Here is a 12,650-nt window from a genome sequence, read left to right as displayed (position 1 = left end):
TTGTATAATAGCTTTAATTCTAATATTGTAAAAGCCTTCACCCCCAAATTTTCTTCACCTAAAGTGAAAACTCATGGAGATTATGTAATACTTACTTTGTCAATAATGCTGTTGATATCCTAAATAAAAACACAGCTGAGCAAAAATAGATATTTTAGTTTTCATTTGTTTTAATTTCCTTTTTTCAGTTGAAAGATGTATGAGTGTAATGCAGTCTGGGACTCAGATGGTTAAACTGAAGAACGGAGCCAAAGGCCTTGTGCGTCTTTTCTACCTTGATGAACACAGGACTTGCATCAGATGGAGGCCATCTAGAAAGAGTGAAAAAGCAAAAAGTAGGTTCTATCTTTTTGTTCATGCCTGTTTGGATTCTGTGTTGTATTGCCCGCAACTGCCTTCCCCCTTTCCAGCCTTAACTTTGGTTAGGATTTTAAGACGTGTTGGTCCATGGTTCATATTATGTTAAATCCTATTTGTTGGACTCTCATATCTTTATCCTGCCGTTTCTTCAAGGAGATCAGAGTGGTCCTCATGGTTCTTTCCAACAGGTTAGGTTCAGCTGAGAGAGAATGAATGGAACCAGATTAACCAAATGAGTTTCTTGGTAGAGTGGGGATTTGAATTTGGGATCCCCAGATCCTTCTTCATCACTCTGCTCACTGTACCACAGATGATAAACAAGTGTAAGAGTGCTCATGGATGTGGATCTTTACTGCATTCTCCCTTCCTTCCTTGAGAGCCAGTTTGGTGCAGTGGTTAAGAGCACAGACTCTAATCTCGGAGAACCAGGTATGATACTCCACTCCTCCACTTGCAGTTGCTGGTGTGACCTTGGGTCAGTCACAACTTTTCTCAGAGCTGTTCTCTAAGAACAGTCCTTGGAAGAGCTCTCTCAGCCCCACCTACCTCACAGGATGTCTGTTGTGGAGATGGGAAGGAAAAGGAGATTGTAAGCCACTCTGAGACTGTGAGTGAAGGACAAGATGTAAATCCAACCTCTTCCTCCTCCTCCTCCCCTCTCCCCCTTCAAATGCTGTTGGTGGAGGTTGTAGCGCCAGAAGGACAAACACCCACATAGCCTGGGAGGCTGCATTGAGGACAGGTAAGTTGAAAAAATCTCCTACAATCTTCCTTTTCTGTTGATAGGAGAAAAAGGAATGGGTGATTTTGCCAGGTTTTCTAGGAATGAGAGCAGGTACTCCACACTTCAAGGAGCAGGGGACAGAACTGGCTTCCTTCACCTTAACTCTTCCAGTTGCCACTGGTTGCTATCACCTTTCTCAGAAAAAAAAAAACGCACTGGCAGGGTTGCTGAGAACCAGTAGCTCAAACCTAATTTAGGTGAATGCATAGCATCAAAGAGGTACAGTCCTAATTGCAGTCCTCATAATTGCCTCAGGTATAAAAGTGAACTCTTTTTCCAGATTTCAGCACAGAGATGCTGAGATGCCACTCTACATCTGTGGGCAGTAATAGCCAGTAGTAATTACCAACCAATTGAGAGAAGTTCAGATTTTATGTGACTCCGCTCCTTTTCTATTTCTGTGGGCAGTTCTAAAAGCTTTTCCAGGCTCTTTTCCTCCTCCCCTGTTCTTCTTAACTAATTTTTTTTTGCTGTCTCCATTGTGAAGTGTCTTCCAACTGAGGAGTGAGTTTGTTACTGGAGCTTGTGTCAGGGTTTCTGGAATTGTTGACCTATAGCATCAGCAGCTCTCTGAGTCCTGACCTTGTAGTCCACGTACAGTTAATAGAAAACTATTTGTATTTTAAAGTGTAGCTGGTAAAGGTCTGAGAGCATTGTTCTGAGGATGACAGAGCACAGAAACCTCCAGAGGGCATGTGAGGTTTACCATATGCACACTAAAGCATGTACTGATGAGGGAACCATAGTGCTAGAGTATTCTTGATGAACTCAGAAATGAATGAGTTACAATTTAAAGAGGAGGGGGAATTGGCTTGGAAAGCAAGGACCCCTCCTCTCCCTGACTCTGAGTTTCTTCATTTTTCTGGGTTCTGCTTTCTCTTTTGCAGTTGTAATTGATTCCATTTACAAAGTCACCGAAGGCCGGCAGTCAGAAATATTCCACCGACATGCTGAAGGCAACTTTGATCCAAGCTGCTGCTTTACCATTTATCACGGGAACCATATGGAGTCTCTAGATCTGATCACCTCTAACCCAGAGGAAGCTCGGACCTGGATCACTGGACTGAAATACCTGATGGCTGGGATAAGTGATGAAGACTCTCTTGCAAAAAGACAGAGGACTCATGATCAATATCCTTTTGAGGTTCTGTTCCGGCCTTCAGGTTGCTGGCTTTCTTTGTTCAGGCACTGAGGCATTTCTTGAGGTACAGTGTCTGCTCTGTTTCATGTATAACATACAGACTTTTTTTGTACCTTCAAATATGTCTTTTCATTTGCTGGTTGAGTAATGCCCTCTCATGTCATCATGTAACATTTTTTTTAGTTTTTACTCCCGACAAAGCCTACCATATTGATTGCTCATTTACTTTTTTGTTAATCCCGCAAAAACTCAGAAATAGCTTTTAAATCAAAGCTTGGAGTTGTGATGAGTGGTCAGGATTTCCTGACAATTGTCACCTTAATAAGAGTGTGGTATTGTGGCCATCCATTAGACCAATGTTATTTGGATGTTATTTTTCATTGTCAGAAATAAGGATGGTGTGTGGGGTGATCTACATTAGGATTGCCTGTCATAAAATGTCTTGGGTTGTGACAAGAATCTATCTGAGTCAACTGAACCTTTGAACAAAGGAGCAAATAGAAGCCAGATCTGAGTTAACTGGATTACAGGCAAACTAATAAAAACCAACTAGAAAAAAACCCAAGGAAGGACCAAGGAAAGGACCATTTTTGCCTCTTATAAGCTAGGAAACAAACATGGTAAAACATATTCCAAAACTGGAGATTAAGTAAAACACTTTACAAAGAGAGACATTTGGCTCCACCAGAATGTTTCCATGGACAGAACGAAGGGTGGAATTCTAGCTGGAGCTCCTTTACATATTAGGCCACACACTCCTGATGTAGCCAATCCTCCAAGAGCTTACAAGGCTCTCTACATCAGGGGTGTGTGACCTAATATGCAAAGAAGCTCCTGTTAGAATTCCACCCCTGGACAGAACTATTTCTTCCCCTCTCCCTTTGGTGGAGGGGAAGAAATGCCCCTTGACGTCCAGAAAGCTTTTGATAAAGTTCCTCATCAAAGGCTCCTTAGTAAGCTTGAGAGTCATGGAGTAAAAGGACAGGTCCACTTGTGGATCAAAAACTGGCTAATTAATAGGAAGCAGAGAGTGAGTATAAATGGGCAGTCTTTGCAGTGGAGGATGGTAAGCAGTGGGGTGCCGCAGGGCTCAGTTCTGGGTCCCTTGCTCTTTAACTTGTTCATAAATGATTTGGAGTTGGGAGTAAGCAGTGAAGTGGCCAAGTTTGTAGATGACACTAAATTGTTCAGGGTGGTGAGAACCAGAGAGGATTGTGAGGCACTCCAAAGGGATATGTTGAGGCTGGGTGAGTGGATGTCAACGTGGCAGATGAGGTTCAATGTGGCCAAGTGCAAAGTAATGCACATTGGGACCAAGAATCCCAGCTACAAATACAAGTTGATGGGGTGTGAACTGGCAGAGACTGACCAAGAGAGAGATCTTGGGGTTGTGGTAGATAACTCACTGAAAATGTCAAAACAGTGTGTGATTGCAATAAAAAAGGCCAGTGCCATGCTGGGAATTATTAGGAAGGGAACTGAAAACAAATCAGCCAGTATCATAATGCCCCTGTATAAATCGATGGTGCGGTCTCATTTGGAATACTGTGTATAATTCTGGTCACCGCACCTCAAAAAGGATATTATAGCATTGGAAAAAGTGCAGAAAAGGGCAACTAAAATGATTAAAGGTTTGGAACACTTTCGCTCTTTAGCTTGGAGAAACGTCGACTGCAGGGTGACATGATAGAGGTTTACAAGATTATGCATGGGATGGAGAAAGTAGAGAAAGAAGTCCTTTTCTCCCTTTCTCACAATACAAGAACTCGTGGGCATTCAATGAAATTGCTGAGCAGTCAGGTTAAAACGGATAGAAGGAAGTACTTCTTCACCCAAAGGGTGATTAACATGTGGAATTCACTGCCACAGGAGGTGGCGGCGGCTACAAGCATAGCCAGCTTCAAGAGGGGGTTAGATAAAAATATGGAGCAGAGGTCCATCAGTGGCTATTAGCCACAGTGTGTGTGTATATATATATTTGGCCACTGTGTGACACAGAGTGTTGGACTTGATGGGCCATTGGCCTGATCCAACATGGCTTTTCTTATGTTCTTAAATTCTGCTCCTGGGGGGACACAGAAAGAGCACTGAGGAATTTGGTCTACAGCAGAAGGGAGAAGGTGAAAAAGTCACACTCCATAGGGGAAAATTGTTCTAGTTGTGCTGTGGTACATCCCAGCCGTAATTTAGTTTAAGGTTTTCTGACATGGGAGAACCAGTTACCCAGACCCAGATTTAGTTGCCTGGGAAGGGGGTGGGAGAGGGATTGAGAAAGCGTGGACCTTGCTTTGTGCATAATTCTGGTTTCCATACTTCAGCTTCAACTGTCAGAAGGCAGAGAAACACTTACCAACCTTTTGAGGCAAATTACAAGCTCCATAAACTCCTTCTGCACTTTCTATATTTATCCCTGACTTTTGGAGAGGCTGCGCGTGGCTGCCATGCATTTGTTTGTACTGAAATGTTCCTTCAAGCCTTGTTTGCGTTATCAGTTCTGGCAGATGGGAGGCCGGAGGGTGAAAGGGCCCCTGTAACAGTTCCAGTTGGAGTGAGAGCATAACAGAAGCCACCAGGGGACAGGGATTCACAAAGAGGGATTTATCTGCTAGACGGTTGAAGTCTGAAAAGAAAAGAGAACCAATGGGACAGAGATTCAGTGCAATTAAACGGTCAACAAGAAGAGGAAAACGTGAAAGTGGGAAAACTGCAGGGCTAGAGAAGGGAGAAAGAAGGAGCAGTTAAAACCACCAAGGAGATTAGTTGTCTCTGTGAGGCAAGGTTAAAGATGACTGGATTTTTAGTGGCAAGAGAAAGATGACAAACAAGAATACACAATAAACATTCTGAAATAGTATTGAAAAGAAGGAAGGGGGCTGTGGCTCAGTGACAGAGCATCTGCTTGTCACACAGAAGGTCCTAGGTTCAATATGGCAGGATTTCCAGTAAAGATTGGGTTCTGTGTGATGCGAAAGATCTTGTCCTGAGAGATCACGGAGAGCTGGCTGCCTCCAGTACTGGCAATGCTGGACCAAGGGTCTGATTCAGTAAAGGGCAGCTTCATGTGTGTGTGTTGAGACTGGGATTTTTCTCTCATGTATTGCTAGAATTTTTCAGGGGCTCAGGTGTCACCTAAAGAAGCTCCTCGTATGGGGATTCAGGCCATACGAAAGTGAGCATTTCTTCAGACAGCCCATCATTAACTTACATAATTCACTAGCTGATCACATGCCCACAGCCAGTAGTTTAAATGATTTTTAGAAAAAGGATATGATGCATTTGAACAAGGTTTTAGTGAACATTGGCTAAAATGGAGCCCTTTTTGTTAGAAGTGGCATACATCTGATTTCTGGATGCTGGGATCAAATGGCAGGGTTTGTGTGTCTAGTTAAAGTTGACAACTGAATGCTGGTCTAGCCAGACCCTTGGCATGCTGTAGCAAGATGGCTGAATTGACATAGTTGAAGAGGCCTTATGTGTAAAACATAGAGTTGCTAATGGTACATTAATTATTACTGTTATATCATTCCAAGTTCATTTTATACCAGGGTTTAGGAATTTCCAGGCACTTTCTTTTCAAAAATGGCTTGCCACAAGGGTGGAGTGAATTTAAAAAGGCTAATGCATGGTCCAGACCAGATTTTCTCTGTAATAGTCTGCAATGACCTATGAATGGTGAGGGATTCAATAAGGCTGAATTATCATTTCCCATTGTTTAGAGCAAGATTTTTGCTGCCTCAAACACTCAAGCTCAATTCTGCTGGCAGAAGGGTCAGCAGAACATGACCTTTTGATCAAACTCAGTGTAAATTTCATAAAAACCCTAGAAATGCCCCCTTCCCCCCACCTTGTTTTACATTTGTAAAGCAAGAAGAAATAATTGTAAGGAACCTCAATCAGGATTCTGAAGAGGTGGCCTAGAAATATTATAAATAAATATATAACACCGTCTTTGAGAAAATGCATCACATGTTGAAAGCTCGCACACATTAAAAACTTTTTCCTTAAGTTTTGTGCACTTGGGTGAAGCAGACCTTTGAGGAAGCAGACAAGAATGGTGACGGTTTGCTAAATATCGAAGAGATCCATCAGTTGATGCATAAGCTGAACGTCAGCCTACCCCGGCGAAAAGTAAGACAAATGTTTCAGGTGAGCTTCTGTTCTTTCCCTGTTTGTCAGACAGTTGAAATAGGAACCTGAAGTTACCAGCCACAGTTAATGAATAGACATGTCCCTATATGTAATTGTGTTTCTGGACAGGCAGGCAAGAAGAGCAGGCTAATCATGCCATATCATGTTAGTGTTTGGCTCTGACTGGACTTTTAACATCTGGCAGTGTCCCTCCCACAAGGAATTATAACATTTAATGAGATCTTGGTATGTTTGGTAATGAAGCCAGGGCTTACTCATAAGCAGACCCAGTTCCCTTTGGGGCATTGCTTGCATTTTGTTATGCCTCTTTCACCATTTGTTTCACTGAAAGTAATTGGGCTCCTTCTGTCATTGTGGAATCAGAAGCCAGCAGCTTTCCAGTAATATGGCCAGCACAGATTAGGATTTCCTGAAGAAATTCCAAAACTCCTTAATGCGTTTTTAAAGCTAACTGTTTTCCTTCAGAAGTAGCTTTTAAAAATAAGACACATTTTCTTTTAGAAAGGATTTCCTTGCCTGAGTATTCCTCCCCCCTCCAAATCCTGGAGTTGTCACTTCATTCAAGCCACTGACATCTGCATGCCCCCTGCCCTGTTTCCTTGCGTTGACAGCTTAGGGTGTATGGGGAGTTGCAGGCTGTACATGGGTGACATGGTCTGCATGAGTGGAAAACTATAGCTTATTTGTGTGTATCCTTCAACCTACAGTGTATGTGTGTATGCCTATATAGTTGTGCTGCTGTGCATCCTGTTTATTTCTAAAATCCTCAGCTAGACATACCAGAAACTTCCTTGCAGACTTATTCATAACAGATGAGTTGAAGTTTTTGGACATCTGCAAAACATTGCTGGTGCACAGCCTCTTTCCTGCTTTGCTAGGGTTTGTTTGGCTCTTTCTTTGAGTATATATTTAACTTTGTAATGTAGCAAGAGAGCCACATCATCTTGGGTGTAATGGTGATGCTAATAATGGTGCAAGGCATATTTCAGAAGACTCACAGGGATAAAGTATGTTCTTGTTAACAAGCACTACAAGCATTTGCATAGCCAGAGGCATCTGTTTCTCTATTCTGGCAAACTGGAGCTGCTTCCCGCACCCCTGATGCTTGCCAACTAATCCTTGGGTTTTCAGTACTATAAAACCTCTTGGAGATAAGTTGGAACCAAATAACAATGTTGTCTCTTTATGCTCTTGACAGCCTACAGCTTAGGACACTTTTCTGCTTGGCTCCAATAAAATACCAGGCTCTGTGTTCTTTAAAGAGGAATGCTTCTGCAGAATTCTGAAAGCAGTTTTTTTCACATAGTGATGTTATTATCAGTGCATTCACACTTACTCCATCACCAGTCTAGAAATGGGTAAAGGCTTCTTCCCAAATAATTCCTTTACTGGCGTAGTTATTGTGCCACCAAACAATGTCCAAACCTAGAAGATGCAATTGTTGAGTAATATAATAAATACAGCATTGGTGAGATCACTGCTTGCAAGATGTGGTGGCATCCACAAGCAGAGCCAGCTTTAAGAGGGGACTGGATAAACATACAATGCAGAGGTCCATCTGTGGCTATTAGCCACATAGCATAGATGGGTTGCTGTGTCCAGGCAGTGATGTTCTCTATTCTTGGTGCTTGGGGGACAATAGCATCAGGGCTTCTGGAGTTCTGGCCCCACTGGTGAAGCTCCTGATGGCACCTGGGTTTTGGCCACTGAGTGACACAGAGTGCTGGACTGGGTGAGCCTCTGTCCTAACATGACTTCTCTTACATTCTTATGAAAATGCTTCAGCAATGGAGTGTATTTTGTAGGATCTGGTAATAAAGTCAGAGGTGAATTCAAAACCCTCAAACCCCTTGCTAGAAAGAGTCAAAAGTATTACTGTTAGAAAGTAGTTCCAGAAGGGCAGTCATTGGTCTGTAGTAGAAAGTCAATTGGTAGACCTGGCCTCCACTTCCCCATTCATGTCTGCTAACACCTTAAAGATTGATCTCATTTTTTCAGAGTGTAAGTTTTCTAGAGTAAAAGCTCTGGTGAGGGAAACTTTGACTCTCAAAAGCTGATATCTGAAGAATTTTGTTGGTGCTACTGGACTAAAATCTAGCACTTCTATAAGGATACTTTTTCCTCTTTGGTAACTTCAGAGGGTAGCCATGTTGGTCCACAGCAGAAGATCTGGATTCAAGTTCTGTTCTCTCGGCTTGGCTTCGCGAACGAAGATTTAAGAAGGGTGCAATAGTCCACGTCTGCTGCAGGCTCGCTGGTGGCTGACAAGACCAATGCGGGACAGGCAGGTCCGGCCACAGTGGCTGCAGGGAAAAGTCTGATTTAGGGTTGGTGCTGTAGCAGTGCGATTCTTCCTCAATCTCCTTTTGTCCTCAAGACCAGCTATGCGTGCGTTCTCAAAAGAAGAAACAGCCTGGTGGATGGTGTGCCTCCATGCTTTGCGATCTGAGGCTAGGTCAGACCACTGGTGATGGTTGATGCGACAGGTGCCAAGGGATTTCTTCAAGGAGTCCTTGTACCTCTTCTTTGGTGCCCCTCTATTTCGATGGCCGGTGGAGAGTTCGCCATACAGGGCAATCTTGGGAAGGCAAGTTCTGTAGCACCATAAGAGACCACAAAAATCTTGGGGTATAACCTTTTGTCAAAAGAGCTTTGACTCTTGAAAGCTTATACCCTGAAAATCTTGTTCGTCTCTGAGGTTCTGTGGGACTTGTATTTATCTGTTTCTCTCTTCATGGGGCTTGTGTTCAGCTCCTCAGCCCTCAGTAGGGAAAGCAGACTTGCTCTCAGTTACTGTGGGAACCTTCATATATAAAAGAGAATGTATTTTGGAAGAACTGCTGTGAAATGTTTGTAAATCCCAAGCAAATCCTCTTAAGCAGATGCTCAAAGCTTTCTTTTTTTAAAAGCAAACCCCATAATATCATACCATAAGTACTCTTTCTTCCCTGAGGACTGCCTCAAACAGCAGTCAAGAATGAATTCAGTGTTGAAATTTTGTCTGCAATAAGTCCTGCTGTTGTGGTGGTCCGGAACACTTTGGCAACAGGAGTGAAATGGTTGCAGCTGCTTTTTTATGTTGATTGAAGATTCAGGCATGTAGCGTTATGCTGATTTCTTATCATGAGCCAATTAGACCTTGAATGATATAACTGGGAGGGAATCGGATGCTGTTTACAGAGCTAAGAAACCTCCGCAGTGAAGCCACGGCATGACTTCCCATTGAAATCAGTAGATCGCGGCATGACACCTCTGTCAGTGTAGCTCCTTATGCTGGCCTCCTCCTGTGCTTAAGTTCTTTGGAGTAGGGGAGAAGCATGTGGCTTTGAGACTGCACCATTATACACATTTAATTGGAAGTACATCACATTCTGTGAGATTTACTTTTGCATATAAGTGCTTGGGGTCATGTTGTAGGTCAGTGTTTTTTTTAAAAAACTTCAGCAGCTGTAACCCCATTTTGATTTGAATTTTTTCATGGACCCTCAAGCTTTCCCCTTCTCTTTTGGTAGTGTATGCCATGCCCAGGACAGTCACTTTTCCCTGGGTGTGAGGTAAACCATGCATGCCCTGTCAAGGCTTCTAGTCAGAATGATATCAGCTGCACTTTCTCTTCCAAAAAGAAATTTTAAGTAAAATCCCTACAAGGCCAGGGATTGGTTTTAAAACAATTTTATTGATAACATATGGTTACAATGTCTAATTATATCTTTACTATCTCTAACCCATATGATATTTTCAATCCCCCCTCCCTCCGTTACTAGACTCCTGCCAAGGTTGTATACTTAAGTTCAATTATAAAGGTACCCTTAACCAATCCAACAAGGCCAGGGATTGGGAGGGGGTATAGCTAATTCCGCAATTTAGAAGGCCCTGACCCAAGGTCTGGTCAGTTTTACTCCTCTGTCGGAAGGGACTTTGTGACAGAAATATTAAGAAACTTCCTTATTGCTTAATAACTTCTAGGTAGAGGCCAGTTGGACAAGGGTGAAAGGGGCATAGGATATCTTTCAGAGGTGTCCATAGAAATAGAGAAAGACCAGTACTGTATAAAACCTGCAGTACTCTCTCACACACACACTCCACCCACTTCATATTTATCTCTATGATAAAATTCTTCTTTGTTGGGAAATGATTTTTTTAAGTTCAGTTTTATACCTGAAAGAGTTAATGTCTGTATAGGACTAGTGTCTCCTTGGTATCACAGACCCTCTTGGAGCTATTCGTTCTCAGTACAGCAGTCAGTCAGGGCCAAACTAGATGTGATGGTGTCCTTGTTGCTGCCAGGAAGATGCTGTAGCAATTTTAAAGTGACTTAAGACTGCTGCAGCGGTCTTGTTTAAACCACTGTGCCTTATTAGGTGCTGAAACAGCCCTAGGGGAGGTTGCAGCAGTTTTAAGTCACTTTAAAATGAACATTGTTCTCATGGACCTTACAAACCAGGAGGCTGGCAACTTCTTCAGTATGTCTTATTTATTTATTTATTTATTTATTTATTTATCTGAGATTTATATTTATATCTCAGATTTATATCTGAGATTTATATTTTGCAAATACTGTGAGCATGGATGCATGTTGTATAACCAAATATTATTCCCTGTTGAATATTTGGAAGGCTGTTTCCGCCCACATTTCTCAGCCCACCAGTTGTCCAGCCCTAGAGAAAGGAGGCTTTCTTGGTGATGGCACCTTGTCTTTGGAATGCACTCCGCCTTGGTTTTTCGATGAGGTGACATTTTGAAGCATTCATCTTATGATGCTAGGCCAGCTGCAGTTAGGGAAGCTTCATTAAGGTTGGCACAATCTCTGAACTGGTTTGTAATTGGCTGGCACACCAGAATCCGAAGGTGGTCTGCAAATTTTGGTACCCTCTGTTAGTGATTTGACTTGACCAATTAAAGTTACATCCATCATTTTGCCAACAAGAGCTTGGAGCGAGTTCAGGAAGCTGAGAGGATGGAAGATGAAAGCAGATCAGTGACATTAAATCATGGCATGTGTTGGTTGTGGATTCAGGAGCTCAAGCCATTTAATTGGTGCAAATTATGGCTTTGTAAGAATGTTTCAACTGGAGGCTGTCCATCAGTATTGTTTCCTATAGTGAATATTTTGTCCTGCTACTTTATTCCCATTCACCCAGCATAGACATTTGGTTATGCTTGTTCCTCAGGAGGCTGACACAGATGAGAACCAAGGAACTTTAACCTTTGAAGAATTTTCCGTGTTTTACAAGATGATGTCATTAAGACGTGACCTCTACTTGCTGCTTCTGAGCTACAGTGATAAGAAAGATCACCTCACCATCGAGGAATTTGCTCAGTTTCTGAGAGTAGAACAAAAGGTAGGAAAATTAAATACAGGAAATGGTTTTGTTCTAATGCACAGTATAAAAGGCTTCTTCTGGCTTCAGACTTTGTTTTCTGCTTTATGGGTTTTCAGGTTCTCACTAATTTTCTGCTGACACACTTTTAACAATAGTATCAATATACTTTTTTCAAAGGGAGAAAACAGAATCTTTAGCAGACTTCATACTTGTATCTAGCAACCTGAGTGTCTTTAGACCCTTATATTACTTTGATTTTAAAAGGGTTCCTAGCCATTCAAAGCAGAACAGCAGGTGACGCAATCTGTCTTCAGCGTATAGCTATCTCGTACTTATAGGAGTCAAACGCTCCTGATTCTATTTTGTCACTGTTGACTTCATCCTGTTGCCATTTTAGATGCTCATGTCTGAGTGCCTGCAGACCCTTTTTCTAAAACTGAAGCACAGGCAGCCAGCTATTGGCCTTCCACAGGGATGAATCGCCCAGACTGAAGGAATGCAGTAGATCTTGGAGGCTTTAAAGCAGACAGTGGCAGAGGATTAGCTGTGAAGGGGGGCGGTCACCTGATTCCCAGGGCCAGGATGATTCTGTGCTGTGTCTCTCAAACCACTTGCATTTCTTTCTCAAGCAGTGGACCTGGTGGGACAGGAAGTAAAAATCTAGTAGCTTGCTACTTGACATGTGATTGGAAGAAATGTTCTTTCTGCATTTTAGCAGCTACATTAATCACAAGTGTCAGAGGAGGAGAAGAGATGGACTTACAGTAACAAAAGGGGAAAACACCAGTCTGAAATTTTTTTTTGCATTTTCACTGTCTAAATCAGGCCGTTTTTTGTAACAAAGAGAGAGGAAATTTGTGACTGTGAAAAGTTCACTAAGTGCTTCACAACT

General features: G+C 42.4%; 1 protein-coding gene across 1 annotated transcript in view; it reads left to right on the top strand.

The window, feature by feature from the left end:
- Nucleotides 1-12,650, top strand: part of PLCH1 (phospholipase C eta 1) — a 165,010-nt gene that overhangs the window by 70,110 nt on the left and 82,250 nt on the right. The window contains exons 2-5 of the mRNA XM_060242369.1: nucleotides 189-335; nucleotides 2,032-2,275; nucleotides 6,302-6,431; nucleotides 11,606-11,776. Of these exons, the coding sequence (XP_060098352.1) occupies nucleotides 189-335; nucleotides 2,032-2,275; nucleotides 6,302-6,431; nucleotides 11,606-11,776 (692 nt within the window). The remainder of the gene's footprint in view (nucleotides 1-188; nucleotides 336-2,031; nucleotides 2,276-6,301; nucleotides 6,432-11,605; nucleotides 11,777-12,650) is intronic.

This window comes from Heteronotia binoei, chromosome 6, assembly GCF_032191835.1.
Source record: "Heteronotia binoei isolate CCM8104 ecotype False Entrance Well chromosome 6, APGP_CSIRO_Hbin_v1, whole genome shotgun sequence".
In the NCBI taxonomy this organism is placed as follows: domain Eukaryota; kingdom Metazoa; phylum Chordata; class Lepidosauria; order Squamata; family Gekkonidae; genus Heteronotia; species Heteronotia binoei.
The sequence above is the reverse complement of the archived record's forward strand: the minus strand, read 5'-3'. Positions and strand labels throughout refer to the sequence as shown.